Here is a 19,460-nt window from a genome sequence, read left to right as displayed (position 1 = left end):
GGACAGCAACCCAGAAACTGATAATTGCAGCTGCTATTCAAAATAACAGATTTGTTCAAGAAAATGTTTAAAAAGTAATCCATTCCCAATATATTTGGGCTGCTGCCTGTGATGGTCAAAAAAGAGTGGAATACATCAAGGTTAGAAGCAAATACCCAGAGTAAATAATATTTACATAATTCTGAAATGTCACAGTTATAACTAAACTTATTATTACTGCCAGGTAGGATCATCAAAGAATAAAAATAAGCCAGGTAGGATGCTCAAAAAATCAAAATAAATCCCAAGAACTTTGGGGTCACATTCTACCCAGAGGAAAAGCAAAGCACTGTTCAAATCAACCATAGTTGGTTGAACATCAGACTCTGTTGCAAATGAATCAGGTTGCTAGTTCATTCGTGGCTTGTTTTGCCTCTTTCTTATCCAAGTACAAATTTAGGGCAGACCATAAATGCAAACCAGGAATAAACAAAAGTGCATTAAGATGATGGATTCTGACACAAGTATAAGGCACAGGTAAAACAAATGAGTATTTATAAAATGACAATATAGTATTTCTCAAGTTCAAGTATCACACTAATTGAAAAACAGACCACATTATGATTAGGGTTAGGGCTAATAACATTATGATTAGGCTTAGGGCTAACAAGCTCGTCCTTTCTTAATCTTTAATAAATATGATTTTCAAAAGAAGTTCTGTTCTATTTTCCAAAGCATATAACAGGATATCTTTACCTCAACAACTTTAAGATGTATGGTCTTCAATTCCCAGAATTCCCCAGCCAACCATGCTGCTGCAGCTGGCTGGAGAATTCTGGGAGTTGAAATCCACACATCTTAAATGTTGCTGAGTTGAGAAACACTGTCATATAATATTGATTGAACCAATGAGTGCTTTTCAGTTCCTTATATGTGTCTTTTTTTTTAATTCCCTAATAGGCACTCACCAAAAGTAGTGAAGGCAGCATCTCAGGTCTTAAATAGCATGTGGCAATACAGAGATCTGAGAAGTCTATACAAAAAGGTAAGACTTATTTTGTTATGTTACCTATTAGTAAGTTACCATTTCTTGGACAGAACTTTAGAATGAAAATTAGTAATGAATCTAACATTTAAAATGCCCTGATAATGTTACTGCCTCTTCCAGTCTTTCCTCCTAATTTCAGTCTACCTTATGTGGATACAGGAAGGTACCAGCTCAGATTTAGTAGGCAGATGTGGTAGTTTGATTTAAAAATGTGTTCTTTTGTAAAACCTGAAGCCTTGTCCTTATGAAATTCAAAGATAAATTATAAAAAAATGAAAGTTAAGTTTAAATATATGGTATGGTTAGGATCATTATCTTCTTAAAAAAAGAAACAAAGAAAAATGAGTTCTCGTTGTGCATAGTAGTACAAAGCATATCTTACAAAAGTTGATATAACCAACAAACTGACCAGAGATGTGGGTGCTATTAAAGCTCTCAGAAATAATCTTAAACATATCTTAAATGGCATTCTAATTGGGATCTTTGCTTTCTAAAATATAACTTATATGGATGGCAATAAATTTTCTACACAGTGCCAATAGAACCAAAGTCATCCTTGTAAGGTACTTCATAGAATTGAATGACCCACAGAATTTACTCTCTATTGTTTGATCTAAGTTTGGGCTCTGTTTTAAAAATCTGAATCATTGGTATTTTTTTCCCTTCTATTTCCCATCCCATCTATTTTACTATGGGAAGCTGTAAGGAAAGCAATGAAGAATCATCTCTATTGCTTTGCTAGTAGATTGCTTTTTAGAGCTTCAGGTTGGCTAAAAGAGAAATATAATTTCTTGTTTTTGATAGTTTTTGTTAACGTAAGTTATTCTAGAGTATCTCCAATGTGAGTAAGACAAGTTTGCCCATCTCTAAAAATTCTACAGTATTGTATAACATTTAAAATCATTTTTTTCTTCTTTAATAGCAGTTGTGTAATGTTGTTGCCAATAGATAAAAAAATTACTGAAAGATTGATCTCGTGCTTGAAGGTAGCAATGATTTCATTCTTGTATTCCATTATGATATTTTTGAAAGTTCAATTACAGCCAGAATAATTGGACTATTCTGCAAATATACACTGTTTCAAAGATACAAACTGGGGATTTCCTAAAATCTTTAACAAAAATAGTTATATTAATTAATTAATCAATGTCTCATTTGTCTCATATACACATCAGCATTAAAGAATAAGCTTGCTTCATTTTAACTATATCGGGGCATGTTTTCATAAGAAAAAAAGATGCAGATCCTAAATATTACAGATGGGAGAGCCACATTGGAGAGTGGAGGGAGAAATAGCAAATAAAGATTCTGTTTCCTTTTTTAAGCATGTACATCAGCCAAAGAAGCTTTGTGTGCAAAAAGAATATGTAAATTATTTTGAATAGCAAAATGCCAGCTGAGATTCAGTGAAAATAAGTGCAAACTGCTAACTTCATATGTTCATTCATAAGATATCGTTTACTTGTAATATCTAAATGTAAAATCTTAGAGGACCTAACTCACTGGGATGGATCAAGTGATGTCCCTTTGCTGACAATAGAAAGACACCTTTATGCCATAAAGGAAGATTCAGTATTAGGTGCTTATAGATTTTAAGTAAGATGGCATATATCACAACAGTGTACATGTTACAGCAATTGATGCAATGCAACCTGTAGAATATTGCCCCCCCCTTTTTTAAAAAAAGATCAGTTGACAGTGTATAAAAAAGAACCCAAAGGTTTGTCTTTTTGATGAAGAATTATAAGATTGTCGATAATATGGTGAAGAAATGAGTAATTTGATTGGTTTTCCTTTATATAACAAGAATAGAAAACAAAAATGGGTAAATATATTTAGGCAAAATGTAAAATTGTAGCAATATATAATGTTTTGAATTCAATACATCAAAAGTAGATGGCTCCAAAAAGGATTTAACTTGATTGATAGATTTGATAGATATACTGAAGTTTCAAGTTTAGAAATAACACAGTTCTAATTATGAAATGCTGGGAGTAAAAAAGTGTGGAAGGCTGTTACCATCATGGCCTATCTATGCGCCATTCATGGTCATCTGACTGGCTGCTGTTTAAAGCAGAATATGGGAGAATATTGTTGTTGACTTGCTACGTAAATTTAAATAAAGGGCTTTTTATGTCTTGAACTATCTCCTCAAAACTTCTCTTTCTCTCTCTTACACACACACTGCATCATCTATATGAACAGATAACTCAGTGGGATTTGCTTTCATTATTTGATCCTTTTGTTTCTTGATCCTTAAAGTAATAAACAAAGAAGTTACTCTATTCTCCAATGATCTTCCTATAAATGAGACTGAAGAAGGAAAATGTGCAAAAGTTGTGACTGGCATGTTCAGTTGTGAAGAAGACAAATACCAGTTGATTGAGACAGACTGCTTCCTCAGCTTCTGTGCTGAGAACAGTAGAAATAATTTCAATTGTAGGGTTGACTGGATATCATTTATTCATGACTGACATATCATTAATTATTGTCATCTTTGACTAAGTTAGCAATATTTTAGTAGCAAAAAGTTTTTAAAGCCTTTGCATTGAACATTTCTCATTTCAACATTCACTTAACATTTGATATAGTTCAACAGGAACATTCATATTATTTTAATGGTGCTAGGGATCTTTGGTTCCTTTGATTGCTACTTCTGTACACCATTGTCCTTTCATTTTCTTTACTTTCCCCATTCCCTTCTTTTCAATATACATATTTCAACTTAAAAAGTGTGCCGTCTCATTTTGAATTATGTGCAGGCTTCAGTGTAATTTTTGAATGAATTTGAATATAGACTATGGTTTACGATAAGCCAGCCTGGATGTTATAAAAGCCTTATATAACAATGATTAAATCCACATTCTTTAGAAGCACTAGCTAGGATACGATATTGGGACCAAGATGAAGTGATGGGTTTAGAATCAACCTCAGACTGTGAAAGTGATCCTTTAGAACATAGGTGTCAAACTCGCTCAGTCATGTTGCCTGTCACATGACGTATCACGACGTTTTTCCCTTTGCAGAGCTGGGGTGGGCGTGGCCTGTGCGTGACGCATCTGGCCCATGGGCCGCCGCTTTGACACTCCTGCTTTAGAACAAATGCAACCTTGTCTAGTTTAGTGTATCCATAATATGAAGGTCAATCTGATTGCTCAGAAATGTCATCTTCCTTGTATTTGGACTGAACATAAGCTTGCTCACCATTTGGGACAGGTAAAGCAGCTAAGGATACCTCATCTCAATTTTAGATCCTTTTAGTAAAATCTTTTAAATGAAGAGTAATTGTAATGTAAAGCAAAGTGCCAGCCTTTGCTATAATTTAGAAAACCTTTGGGCCCTACATAGACTTCAGAAATTGAAAATATTGCTGGGTCACCTCTTCACTAAGTGGAACTAAGTCCATCTGCTCAGAAGAAGAAGAAGAAAGAAAGTTGGGGGTCACAAACAGTACCCTGGCAACTGGTGATAGCAAGGATCAAACTTAACAGTTTGCTTTGTGTCACCCTAGCCATGATACATGAAAAGACAAGATTTCTATCACCAATTATCAACCACCCAGAGTTACTGGGAATTGTCAGCGTATAAATTAAAGAAATTATTATTATCATCAGATACTTTCCTTGTCAGAGTAATGTAATTTGCTGCCAAAATGTGAAGACCACAAGTTACCTCCCCTCAAAGTTACCTTCCCTGATTTAGTCCATCACTGACTCCAAACATTCATTCCCAACGATCATTATTTCACCTGCTTCTCCTGACAAAAATGAAAGAAGCAATTGCCCAGTGCAAGAATCATGCCTACTAAAGAAATCATTGGGGGGGGGGGGATAGATGTAATTCTGTGGCATAAGGGTAACCACTAAATCATCACCATCCACTTGTAGAAAGAGAATAATGTGCAATTATTAATTTTAAGGTTTTTGTTTTGCTTTGAATAGAGTCTTTTGTTGGGAACAGTTTGCACTGCATTTTCTCTGCTTTGGAATAGGTCTGAATCAGTAGTTATCAATGTAATCTATTTCTGATTATAATGTAAATGGTTATAGTTGTATAAAAATATAGCCTAGTTCCCATATTTCTATATTTCTGTTTGAAAAAAAGAAATCTCACTGGAATAAATGATTGACTGACTGATTGATTTATGGCAGCGGGTGGCCCCAGACTTCAGAGTGGCTGAGGACAGAGGATTTTCACCTACCCATCATTCTGAGTCATGGCACGCTCAGCATTCCCTCTCCCAGAACCAAGAAAACAGAATCTATTCCCAGACCCAGGTATTCTGGCTGTCAGCTGATGAGTCTTGATTTGTGATTTTTTTTCTTTAATTCTTATTTATTCTAAAATTTATTTGCCACCAACATGCCTTACTTAAATGTGTCACATTGAATATTGGCACATTTAAAACAATAAATGGAACTGAATGCATTCCTAGATTAGCACTGCAAGATCACTAAAGAGTTACTTAAACATTGATATAAATCAAACTACAATTACAGAAAGCAATGTGTAGAATACATGTTAATGTCTCTTGCAGCATCAATTAAGTCACTTGTATAAGCAGTGAATTATTTTCCTTAGTGATTGTGGAAGTGAAGTTAACATGATAATGTAAAACAATGCAAAAGACTAATATGCTTAGTTGGTCAGTCCCTTTTTCTATGTAATCCTTCTCTATTATATGATAGAACTGATATATTTCTATAATCAGCTCAATACTAGACTGTTTTTTAGCCGGGGTGGGGTGCGGGGGGTGGGATCAAAATATAACGATATTCTTTATTTTTCTTAATTTTTTTATTTGATAAAGGGTATGAATTTATTTGACTTTTCTCTTTTGAAGCATTTAGGGTCATATGAAAAATAAAACCAAATTACAATTCTGCTAAAAAATATTACTATTGCACTGTAGTACTTAGCATCCTGGTTTGAATGTTGTATTGGTTACTGCCTTTTTGTTTCACCTTCTGGCTATATGCTATTCTGATATTTTTTTACACAGAATTATATTAAGAAAATAATATGAACATAGCACTTTAAGTTGTCTGAAATGTACTACAGAAATATTATTAATTTTATTTCTTACAATACAGGTAGTTCTCGACTTACGACCACAATTAAGCCCAAAATTTAAGTTGTTAAGTTTTGCCCCCTTTTACGACCCTTTTTGCCACCGTTGTTGAGTGAAACATTGCAGTCGTTAAGTTAGTAACACGGATGTTAAGTGAATCCCTCTTCCCCATTGACTTTGCTCATCAGAAGGTCGCAAAAGGGGATCCTGACCCCAGGATACTGCAGCTGTCATAAATAAGAACCAGTTGCCAAGCATCAAATTGTGATCACGTGACCATGGAGACACTGCAACATTCCTAAGTGTGAAAAACGGTTATAAATCACTTTTTTCAGTACGGTAACTTTGAATGGTCACTAAACAAAGTATTGTAAATTGAAAACTTCCTTTATTTAATCTAAATATCCCCAAAAGTTTCCTCTATGTACATGTTTAATGTTTGTTGCCATCTTTTATAACTGTTCTTCTAGATGTCACATTGCCCACAGAAATCAAACGGCAGGTAGGCAAGCAGACAAACAGACAGACAAATTGATAGATTGATTTGATCAAACATACCAGTTTACAACTGGCATGGTACAGTTGCTAGTAGACCCATTCCAGGTTTGTGAAAGCTATGTAACTTGCTACCTACTTACAGGTACCTTTGACCTCGTGTGCCTTTAAGAAAGAATTTGGTACTAAACCTCTTCCTAGCAATTGCCTGCCAGCATTTTTAAACTAGCCAGGGGCCTTCTTTAAACAGATATCAGCTGCTCTTTCTTCTAGCACCAGCAAAATGTTCTTTCTATGCAGTTTCATAGTTATATAGTAAGATATAAATATTAAATTCCTATCCATTGGCAGGTTAAAAAAGAAACCTTAATTGCAGATTAATTGCAGATGGAGGAGGAAGGGAATAGATATGCTGTATGCATAGTTATTCTTAATGAATGAAAGCTAAACAAGTAGATCAACTTACACCATTTAAGTTGTTTTAAAATATGGAGATTATTGTATCAAGATTCTGATCTAACAAAAGTACAATATGTGCCTGGGAAAGCTTTTTCATTATCACAAACAGCTTGTACAGATTCCAGCACATCAACTACATAGATTTTCCAGAGTTTTCAGGAAAATCAATTCCTCACTCTGGGGGAGGCGCTACCATCAGCAAAAGTAATCATAAATAGCTATGGAGTTTTTATAGTGATGGCCCTCAACTTTGTAGTTTAATGTGCTATGAAATGCTTGTTTCCTTCTTTCACTTTTGGTTGTATCATTTGAACGGTATATAAATGAGCTTATTTCACTATGATGGCTAGTTGGTCAGAATGCCAGGCTTCTAGATATTTCCTGATACTGGTGTATTTGGCTTGGTTTAAAATGTCACCTTTTTCCCAGTTGAATTTGTGGTTCAATTTCTTGAAAATTAAAAGTAGTGGTAGATATTAGTTGCCGCATTTTTGTTTTGATGGCCCCAAAGTTCTTAAAACGGTTGCTGAAAATCAGGAATCATCCTTTTCAATGCTGTAAAGGAGAAAAATAATATAAAATCTAAATTAAGGTTAATATATAATATAAAAAATATAATAGGAGGCTTAAATGTTACATTGAAATATATTTAATAACCCCCTTGCTAAACAGAGGAAAAAACTGAAAATATAAACCTGGCTCATCTTAATGACATTCCGGTGCATATGTATAACTATATATGCTTTGTATTATTCCCCTTTCCCTTTACAAGAAATAAAAGTAATGATTTCTGATTCTAAATCCTGATGAAAATATACTGATAATATAAAATAGATTATCAGGTTCCAAAAGACAGCAATTATCATGCCCCTGAGGAATCTTCCCCAAATGAGGAAGACCAGAATGAAGAACCCAGAGAAAGCTGAATCCCAAGCAGTCATTGAGGGGGAGCATCAGATCCCATTGCTCCTGCCAGTTGACTTGCCTATGAGATGAAAGCCCATCTAGTCAGTCGATGGAAATATCACTGAGAGCTAGAAAACCAGTTGGCTAAATAAAGAACCTGGTGCATAGAAAAGTCTGTAACAGACAGAGTAGCCCTGAGCTGCAGATTAGACCAGTTCATTATTGTGTGCACCTATTTAAAGATTTATTCAAATACCATTCAGACCGGGAATAAGCCCTGGATCTGACCCCTGTCACAAAGCCTTCTCAGAAACCTCAACTTCATCGTGACTTATGTACTTGCTACTTGGACTATTTCTATTAGTGAAATCAGACTGAAGAGGACTCAGCCAAGAGTGTAACAATAGCCCAAAGAGAGTGAGAAATGATATGGGAAGACAAAGACCGCTTCATAAAGTGAAGCATAAAAATCACCTGACATGCACTATTACATTTGGACTGTTTTGGAATGGTATTGCACAGCAGCAAAATTCCAAATTGGTATCTCCCTTATCTTGAGATTTGCATCCTTGGCATTCAGAAAAGGTGGGAACTATATCTACTTTGTTCATTTGCAACAGATTGCTAGAATCCAGTCAGAATGGCATATTTGCAGCCTCAGTCAAATGCATCTCAGGCATCTAGCTAAATATCTTATTTTAAAAAAAAACGGCTTTTTGAGAAAAAGAATCAGTTGAAAATGTATCTTTATTTTGTAATTGATGTTTGTTGTTGTTTTATATGATTTTGTTAATAATGTGTGTTGATAGACTTTATTATTTTAATTCATGTTGATAGTATTTGATTGAAGACGGGGTACCAATTTTTAAGTAAAAGTCTTAGGAGTTTGATTGAGATTTTTTCTTTCCTTCTTATCTGGTTGTAGAGAGGAAGCTTGGAACTAGCATTCCCATGTCACCAGACAAGTGATTTGTGATGTCAAAACTGTTAGCACCAGTTACTAAAACATAACATGATACAAAAATGTTCTGCAGTATATTATCAAAAACTTATAATGTTTTACCTACCACCAAAAGATCATCCACAAGATTTTTTCCATGTTCTTCACATGGCAAAGTACAATAAATAAAATGTTCATAATTTAATACATGCCAGATTATGTTTTGGTTATTAAATAATAGGGATTATTCTTATTTTATTAAAATCAGATCGTTTTTGCAGTAATTAAATGTATGTTGAAACTATTAAAGAAGCTATACTGAAAAAATCAAAATTACTTTTAAATAGAGATAATTGTTTGAAACAGATATATTCAAATGTGCAAGTATAAATATCTGCAAATATTGACAATTTGTGAACCTAATAGATATAGAATGTTAGCACTAGCAAAAAAAATTGACTAACAGCATATAAAATAAAAATTGTGTGCACGCGGGGTGGAGGGGGGCACAGTGGCCAAGAAATGAAGATAAACAAATAATCTCTCCAAACTTCATGTTTGAATGTTGCGATATAGAACAAGCAATTATTCTTATGTTTTCCTATGTAATATTTTTGTCAATCCTCATTTTTTGGGATTACAAAAGAATAAAGACTGATACCCTGATATTTGGGTAGAAACAATAATTGGCATCTGCTAAAATGTTGAATGTGCTCTCAGTTGCTTATGCTGAAGCTTCTGAATGTGGTGCATTCCATAAAGCCAAGGCATTACTTGACTGCTAAAATGTAGATTTAGAATTGCAACAAATTGTAGAATGCTTTGTAGCTTTGGTTATTAAAAGATTGTATCATTGCAGAGAGTAGGATGTGTTCTTTTGATCTTTCTCTAAGACAGATGGAAATGCTCTTTATGGTACATCACTCTGAAAAATTGACTGACAACCTTCCTTTTGAAGTTAGTTATTCAATGAAATCTCAAACTTGGTTTAGGCAAGAGAATTGAGAAGATGTCTGGAGGCCTTATGTAGGTCAAGGCTACAGTTACTTTCTGTTATGTTTAAAAGTAGATGAATGTGGCTTTCAAAAGATCTAATATTTCTCAGTTAAAATTTCTATGGCTTATAACCAGAATGAACCTTTCAAACATGGTGATGTCCTTCCATTGACTAGAGCAGAGGTGGGGAATCATGGCCCTTTTATGACTTGTGGACTTGAACTCCCAGAATTCCTGCCATAAGAGTCATAAAAGGGCCATGGTTCCCCAACCCTGGATGAGAAGAACTAAAATTCACTGGATCCTCTCCACTGAAGAAAGCACTTTTATCAATTAGTTTCTTCCTGTTAACTGCTGTTAACAGAAACAACAACAAAAGTAACTTTTCCAGCTGCAGCATAATCTGATTGGTGTGCTTCTGTTGTAACTTGCTAGCATTAAGCTGTATGACTCAAGCAGAGGTTGCATCCGCAATGCTTCTGTCCAATGACCAAGTAAAACAAAAACCTGCTTGCTTTGCAGGCTGGATTCTGTCCACCTTTTTATCATAGAAAATGTTGAATTGCATAAGCAAGCTTACCTATGTGCTTAAGTTATGTGTTAAAAGAAGATATATGATAGAATACTCCAGCCCTGAACAGTATATCATACGATATAGCACTTAGTGATAATCATAGGATACTATATAAAAGCAATCCACATAAATCATAATAGGATACTAAATAAAATCAGTCAACATAAATCATAAGATAAAAACAACAAAGTTATAGTCATAAGAAGCCAAGGAAATAGATAATTAGGAAAGATGAGAAGGATAGTCGTAATACAGCCCTTGTAGGTGGTTTGACATCCCAGGGCATAAGACAGTGCTGTGGGAAATAGCTGTTTTAGCAGATTGATGGGGGTGGGGGGAGAATTGTCCTTGTGTCTGGTTGTTTTGATGTGCAATGCCCTGTAGCGTCATCTTGAGGGAAGGCATTGAAACAATTTATGTCCAGGATGCATGGAATCGATAGATATTTTCACAGCCCTCTTTCTAGCTCGTGCAGGTCCTCAGTGAAAGGCAGGCTGGTTGCAGTTGTTTTTTCTGCAGTCCTAACTATCCATTGAAGTTTGTGTCTTGTCTTATTTGGTTGCTGTGCCAAACCAGACAGTTAGAGATGCAAATATATCTGTTTATATAATTTTATATCTGTTAAAGAAATGGGTAGGGGGGCTATATTGTATTGTTATTCCAGTCATATTTTACATGGAGAAATGAAACTATACTGCTGCTATGAAACCATTTCCAACTTCTTTGGGCTATATTCCTCCATGGTGCTAAAATAAAATCAGACTCTTAAGGGAAATTAAAATGACCAGTAGATGCAGCTAGAAAACAAATTTTTCTAGAACTTTATGAGTGAGTTCATGAAACTAATAATTTCAGCTCTTTCATATTCAGTGTAAGCCAGCTATATTGTTCAAAAATCAGCAGAGGGAATAATGGTTTATTAGGTTTCTTGCTCACAATACTGAGGGATGGAAAATTATCTCATTATTACATGGATGCAGATATATTCATTGGGGGGAACCTATTTCTGTGGTGCAAGTTTTAGTTAATTTAATCTCCATCCCAGGATTGCACTCTTATATTAAAGAGGAGAGGGGTTATTTTATACACAATTAAGCAGGTTGCCCAACTGCTCTCTCTGTAACAAGTTAATTTAAAAAGTGGTCTTCTAAAACAATAACACCTACTTTTTAAAAAACTATATCTCACTTAAGGAAAGTGTTATTTTACATTCTCTAAAAGATACCATTTTATTCTTGGTTTACTGGCTTATTGCGGCCCTTTAGCAAGGATGATTCATGCCCCTTTTTCATTTTGTTTGTTTTTGTTATAGGCTTTAATGCATGCAACCTTATTCCGTTGTTTTTGTGCTATTTTGTTTCATTTTTTTTTGTTAGAAAGTTTTATTCTTTCTGAGGAAAAGGTAGAAGAGAGAGTGCCTGATTTAGAAATGAAAATGGTTCAGTAGCAATATTGGATTTCTTATCCATAATACATTCCATTAACTTCATTTTGTTATTATTTGGGCATAATTATTGTATTTGCTCTGTCTGTAGTTAGATTTCTGATTTGCTAAAGAATGGATATAATGATATCTTTTGAACAATTCAGTTAATTTCACAATTTCAATAAATAAACTCCATGACCTCTCAAATGTTACATATCTACACTTTAGATCATTTTCCAAAGAGATTTAGACAGGTTGCAGAATGCTATTAAGCTATATGTAGATAATTTTGCAGGTACTCTGCATGATATAAACAATTTTGAAAAATGACCGTAGGAAATGTTAGCTGTGTTTTTATAGAGCTTGTTGAGTGGCTCCCTATATAACATAACAGTGTAAATTATTATTCTTGTATGTCTGACATGCTATCCTTTGGGTTTTATTTGATACATTAGTCTTTTTGTATACATCAGTATGTTATTGATTAGATTAAGTCTTATCCTTGCATTCATAATAAGAAAATCAATAATTAATTATAGATAGACAAAGCAATTCCTTTTGAAAGTTCTGTAGATAAAAGTTACAGAAAAATTATCAGAAATATCATTCTAAAAAAGTCCACTAAATTGCATTATGGAAGCTCATCACTAGCCATAGAACATAAGAAGTGGGATTATAACTACAATACCACCCACCTCCCATGGATTACTAACAGATTCCAGTACTCTGATAAATAGATAATTATTAAAAGTTAATCCTCTATTGTGTATGCTCTTTTTCCCACTGCAGCTGTCAAACTGTCTGAATAAAGAAGCAATTCTGCAGATGTACTGCCTTGGTTCAAACAGATACATCCAGAACCATAACAACCTTACTTCTTTTTTCCTAAAGGAAATATATGAACTTAAATCACAGGGAAATCTCTTTTTATTCCATTTCTGTTGTATTAGATTATTGCTATTCTTTTTTTATTATTTTTATTTCCAAAGTTAAAAAAACTTCAAAGAAAACAACAAAGCCAAAAGTAACAAGACCAACAAATGTGCCTAAAAAACAAACGCATATATTGTTCCCCCTAGTTGAATACTGATAAATATATTTCAACAATAATCATTTTCCCCCTTGCAAAACAGGTCTACAATTTATACAGTTCTACAGCTCTATTTGCCCAACTAATTTGATCAGCTATCTATTTACTGTAAAAAAAAAAATCAGTTAACAAGTAGAGCCAACAACAAAACTAAACTTCAGATCCCTCTGTTAACAATATATTATTGTATTTCACATACAGAAAGTCCACTATGGCTTCCAATCTACCATAAACCACGGCAATCATTAACTCTATCTGTCTAGCATCCAATATCTTCAATTGATTCTTAATAATAAAGCTTTATCTTAAAATTATAACAGGGATCCCAACAATTGCATCTCATTCCTCAAAGTCATCGTTCTCTGTTGTGAATATCTCTGCAACACTTGTTCAGAAATTTTTCATGCCAGTTAAACCACAACTTCTCTTAACAGTTGTCTTTTGATTGAATATAATAAGTCTATTCCACAATCTCCATCAGTTTTCTTAAGGAAGTCCACTTCATCACTGATCTGCCATCTCTAAGCTTTTTAAATCCAGGCCCCTTTGAACATTCTCCAACGAGCTTGCAATTGTCAAACAAAGCTGCTTCTCCTTCAATTATGTCAGCAGCAAATTGACTTCCAATCCACTTAGTTGTAAGTCTGATTTAGTTGCTATTACCTGTATCTGATTATCATCCTTATATTGATTTATAACTGTTGTTAAATCATCAAACCTTGTAATTAAATATTCACATGGAGCTTATAAATTGAAAAACATTTTTCCCAAAGACTTCCAAGAAAGCTGTAAGATTAAGTTGATCTGCTCTTATTGTTTTTTCCATTTTTAATATAGTCCTAATTTTAGTCCGACTTTCACAACAAAACAAGGGCAATTACTTTCAAAGACAAACAAAGTAGATGTTCTAGCAAAATGTCTGCAGAGAAGAGAATATTTATAAGAGAATATTTCCCATGATAGAGAAGAAATAGAAATGAAAGAGAAAATTTCCATTTATTTAAAGAATAAAGGAAAAGAAACCAAAAATATATACAAAAGCAAAATAAAGCAGCAAAGCTCTTTTAAAAACTAGTAAAATACAAAAATCACTTGTACAGTAGTCTAGCATCAGAGCAGATCACTTTCACTACCAAGGAGAAAGTCTTCATGTCATCAACTTCCATGTGGCAAAAATGAAAGTGTTTCCTAACTCCAAAGCAAAGCAAACAGAAAGGTAAAATTCACATTCAGCAACGGGATATAAAATAAATCCTCATTCAATCAGATGCTTAGTTAAAGATGTAGGTGAAAAGCAAAACATGCTGTTTAAAATCAAGGCACACCTAGAAAAAAATGCTGACAGGAAAAGATGAAGAACTACCTTGGTAAGAGATCACTCTCACCAAGAATTGCAATTCTGTTCCCATGCAGTCATCCAAGGATCATCCTGGGTCATTCCTAGTTGCTCCGATTCAATTCTGGGGAGTGTGCTGCCAAAGAGAGACAGCTTTGGCAGCAAAATCAGCTGTTTGGAACACCGTTTTCTGGAGGACTCTGGATCATTGCAAGTCTAAAGAATTCATCTCTCCTACTAGCCAATAGTCCTCTCACATAATCCATAATTGCATATTTAACTCCCTGTTTCATCCAGTATACGGCATTTTCTTAGAGAGCTGCTAGAATACTTGTGTGCTTCTTAAAATTCATTGAAATGAATATAAAATGAGTTGTTCCTTCTGTTCTTTTGCCAAACAACACATGAAACTGAATTGTAAGCCATAAAAGATAAAGCTGTAAACTGTACATAAACCTTAGAATTATTTGAATTGGTTCTGAATTTGACCATCTTTAAAACTAAAATTAGAGATAAGATTCAGAGAGAAAAAAAATGTGTCTTCTCTTTTTGTTCATAAAAAGAGCAACTTTTAAAAATAGTTTAAGAAGAAAATATTTTAACTGTACAGTACATTGAAAGAGTAAATATTATTAGAAACGTTAAGTAGGGGACTTTATAATAATTTCAGGAACACAATAAAAGAAAATGGTTCAGTAATTCTTTGTCATACTGATTGAGTAATGGGATTTTTGCATTCAGATATAACTTGGAAATGCACAGATCCAATGAATGAAAGAACCAAATTACAGATTTTGATGATAACACTTTATCATAAAATAGTTTTTACAGTGTATTTTAATCTTCATTTTGGTGCCAGGGTTCTCTATCACACTGAAGATATTACATTTTTCTTTTGATACAAGCCATAAATCACTTGTACTTTGTTATACACTGCTCAAAAAAATAAAGGGAACACAAAAATAAGATATCCTAGACCTGACTGAATGAAATATTCTTATTAAATACTTTGTTCATTACATAGTTGAATGTGCTGACAACAAAATCACACAAAAATAATCAATGGAAATCAAATTTAGCAACTCATGGAGGTCTGGATTTGGAGTTACACTCAAAATTAAAGTGGAAGAAAACACTACAGGCTGATCCAACTTTGATGTAATGTCCTTAAAACAAGTCAGAATGAGGCTCAGTAGTGTGTATGGCCTCCACGTGCCTGTATGATCTCCCTACAACACCTGGGCATGCTCCTGGTGAGGTGGCGGATGGTCTCTTGAAGGATCTCCTCCCACACCTGGACTAAAGCATCCCCCAACTCCTGGACAGTCTGTGGTGCAATGTGGCATTGGTAGATAGAGCAAGGCATGATGTCCCAGATGTGCTCAATTGGATTCAGGTCTGGGGAACGGGCGGGCCAGTCCATAGCATCAATGCCTTCATCTGCAGAAACTGCTGACACACTCCAGCCACATGAGGTCTAGCATTGTCTTGCATTAGGAGGAACCCAGGGCCAACCGCACCAGCATATGGTCTCACAAGGGGTCTGAGAATCTCATCTCAGTACCTAATGGCAGTCAGGCTAGCTCTGGCGAGCACATGGAGGGCTGTGTGTCCCCCTAAAGAAATGCCACTCCACACCATTATCGACACACTGCCAACCGGTCATGCTGGAGGATGTTTCAGGCAGCAGAACATTCTCCACGGCGTCTCCAGACCCTGTCACGTCTGTCACATGTGCTCAGTGTGAACCTGCTTTCATCTGTGAAGAGCACAGGGCACCAGTGGCGAATTTGCCAATCTTGGTGTTCTCTGGCAAATGCCAAACGTCCTGCACAGTGTTGGGCTGTAAGCACAACCCCCACCTGTGGACATCGGGCCCTCATACCACCCTCATGGAGTCTGTTTCTGACCGTTTGAGTAGCCATATGCACATTTGTGGCCTGCTGGAGGTCATTTTGCAGGGCTCTGGCAGTGCTTCTCCTGTCCCTCCTTGCACAAAGGCGGAGGTAGTGATCCTGATGCTGGGTTGTTGCTCTCCTACGGCCTCCTCCACGTCTCCTGATGTACTGGCCTGTCTCCTGGTAGCAAACCTTCTTGCCACAGCTCGCATTGATGTGCCATCCTGGATGAGCTACACTACCTGAGCCACTTGTGTGGGTTGTAGACTCTGTCTCATGCTACCACTAGAGCTTGTTCTGTCATTAGCTGAACAGTGATCTCACCTGATGTACAGCAGTCTTAGGAATCTGAGATAGGTATTATTATTAAATTACTTGGTAAATATGAACTAAAAATGCATGATGAAAATTTATTCATTTTCTTAGAGTCAAAAAAGTAAGAGCTTGCTTGCTTACTTTGGCAGTTTCTGTGGCAGGACATTTGTAAGAAAAGCAAACATGAGAAAATAGTTTATAAGCTCTAAAAGTTTAACTAATTTATTTTAACAGTCTGGTCCTTATTTCCTCCATAGAAAGTAATGTAATCATCTTCACTCTAGTTTGCCAATCTTTAAATCTGATGCAGCACTAAATTTTGTTGAATTTCATTAGTGTCAAGAAAATATATTCTTAGTGGAGAGCCTCTATGCTGTATTCCAAAAGTTTTAAAGATGTTTTCCGTCTCTGGTTCATTCTTCCCTTTCTGCTTAAAGGACAGATACATGCAGTTCTCCTTAGTGCACTACAATTATTATTTCTGACGTCATGATTGCTTTTCTATGAATTGGGGAGAAGGGTGGGAACAGCATTTTTCTTGCAATACAAAAGGAACGAAATCCTGTATCAGTTCCTACCTCTACTTACATAAATGCATTACATAGTAACTTTCTAGGTCAGTTATTGTTTTTTCACCTGCAGTATTGGCAATATTCCTCAGTATTTGCTTTTTATTTATGATTGATTAAAATAGCTTAAATCCTGAGTAAAAATCAACCATGTTTAGTCTCATCTATTTTTTGTTTTATCAATTATTTGGTGCTTGCCAACCAGCTAGAAAAATTTAAGTGGCACTGATCTATAACTTATATCTGTTAGAACGTAAAATTTCTCAGCTCAATCCTCCAGAAAAGCTACAAAATAGAATAGTTAATAAATACAAGATATATAAAGGCCAAAACATGAAATATAATCCCAACGGCTGCCTTGTACTTCAGAAATCTTATTCATTTAAATATTGTGAATATGCTATAAAATATTAATGGAGGTATAGTATATTAATATACTAAGACATCATATATTAATAATGTCAGTTCTGGAAGCCATATTAGAACCAGAAGACAAATAATATGTTAATATATTATGCACCTAAAGAGTAGACACACAGTTATTCTTGTGCACCCATCTCTTTGTTTGACTTTTTTTAAAATAATTGTTTCTTTCTGTCTCATTCAATATATTGAAATAAGGGTCTTTCAGTGGATCCTTTGTGGTAAATTCAGTCTTAGTTAACATTAATAAGTACAACTGCAACTTCAGTATTAATAAATAATAGTTCTGCAGTGTTCCTGAGGTACCATTTAATAGATCCAATCCTAAAGAAAAAGGATAAAATTAGCAAGTATTCTCCTTCCAATTCTCTTTACAAGTGGATTTATCTATTTTTAAGGTGGGGGGGATTCTTGAGCAGGCTTATGATTCAGAGATTTCTTAGAATCCTTCTAAGACTTTTTTCTTAGAATCTTTCTTAGACTTTGCAGTTATATTAAAATCTAGATCTTATTGCCTAATTTAAAGAAATTATACACACATATGTTCTTGTTGTTCCCATAATAAGAATTCCTTCTAAGTATGTTATTTGCTTAATTTTGCTTAATTAGGATTAAGTAGGATGGATACAAATGGGTTCAGAAATACCCAACGTTTTACCTTTAGAGCGGTTACATACTGACTTCAGGAGTCCCAAATCTATTGTACTTCTACAATATCCAGATCAATTTAATTAAATTCCATTAGAAGCACTAAATCTATGAAGGCGACCAGCACGTCACCTTATATTTATTTTTGCACTCAATTGATAATATTCCCTTTTGACTTCTAAAAATTGGCTTAAATCTTTTAACAGTAATCACTTTTAGAACTGAAATATATCTAATGAATTTATTATTCAATATTTACTTATAAAATGGAAATGGACGTAGAGTAAAGGAAGGCTAATGTTATATTTGCAGTAATTGCATTAGAAAAGAAGTTGGAGACATAGTCCCCCCAAATCAAGTTTGTAATTTGAAATGTATAATATATATTGGCAACAGCATTTGTTTTGATCTGAAAAGACATTATTTCATTTAAGCTGCATTTTCATATATTATTAAACTAAAGAGAAGACTGCCCCTGCCAAAAGAAAACAAAACAACATTTTTAGTTTTTTTGCTATCATTTTGTTTCATGAGCAACATGACAGTAGAAGGGCAAATCAAATTACATTTAAACCTCAATTTAATAAGGCAATTAGCAGGAAAATGAATGAAGGGGTATCAAAGCAAAACATAAATTCAACTTCCTATATTATGTTCCTATAATCTTAAGAACTAGCTTGTGTTGACTGTGGTATTATCTAGCCCAAATTGAAAATCCATACATACCCAACAGAATTTGCTCATTGATTTTTGTGTAAAACAGTAGGGATGACTGCACAAACAACATGTTGCTATCATATTTTTGAAGCTACAGGTCTTTTCAGAGAAGTATCAGAATAGGTTATTGCAGAGCCCTCTTCCAATCTCTTAGGAGTATCTTTTCATATGAAAACTTTCGGTACTCTCAGGCTACATAAATAAGTGTACTATTGGCCAACTTTGCTAGCTTCATTGTTTACTTCAGTTCCAATTCACTTTGCCTAGGAAATGTCTATTAAGCAATCTAGGATTACTTAATAGAAACTACTACCTGATAGAATGGAGTTGTCACATAAAAATGCTGTCATTCACCACATGGCAGCATTTGGAGCGTAGAAATAAAGTATTTTGTAATGTTCTATCTGTTGTAATAGGAATCATTGTGTATTTTTAGAGATTTGAAACTTCAAAAAGTTATTCTGAACAAAGGCAAACCAAAGTTTCTATAGAGGTTTAAAGATTAACAAAAGTATTGAATATAAAATTTCAGAGGTTAAAAACCACCTCTTTGTCTGAAACCCTTCGCAA

General features: G+C 34.5%; 1 protein-coding gene across 17 annotated transcripts in view; it reads left to right on the top strand.

Annotated features, from left to right (window-relative positions):
* The window catches only part of CTNND2 (catenin delta 2), a 471,659-nt gene that overhangs the window by 432,921 nt on the left and 19,278 nt on the right, over positions 1 to 19,460 (top strand). For 13 of the 17 annotated variants that reach the window (XR_015743082.1, XM_087930702.1, XM_087930699.1 and 10 more), the window contains 2 exons: positions 940 to 1,024; positions 5,179 to 5,304. Coding sequence is in view for 16 of the 17 variants with exons in the window: in XM_087930702.1 (XP_087786828.1) it covers positions 940 to 1,024; positions 5,179 to 5,304 (211 nt within the window). In the remaining variant the exon portion in view is untranslated. The remainder of the gene's footprint in view (positions 1 to 939; positions 1,025 to 5,178; positions 5,305 to 19,460) is intronic. The other 4 variants (XM_026701042.2, XM_087930700.1, XM_087930701.1 and 1 more) reach the window with 1 other exon arrangement.

This window comes from Pseudonaja textilis, chromosome 3 (assembly GCF_049901715.1).
Source record: "Pseudonaja textilis isolate UNSWEBS1 chromosome 3, rPseTex1.2, whole genome shotgun sequence".
Lineage (NCBI taxonomy): Eukaryota > Metazoa > Chordata > Lepidosauria > Squamata > Elapidae > Pseudonaja > Pseudonaja textilis.
Note: the sequence above shows the minus strand (reverse complement) of the source record. Positions and strands in the feature narration are given on the sequence as shown.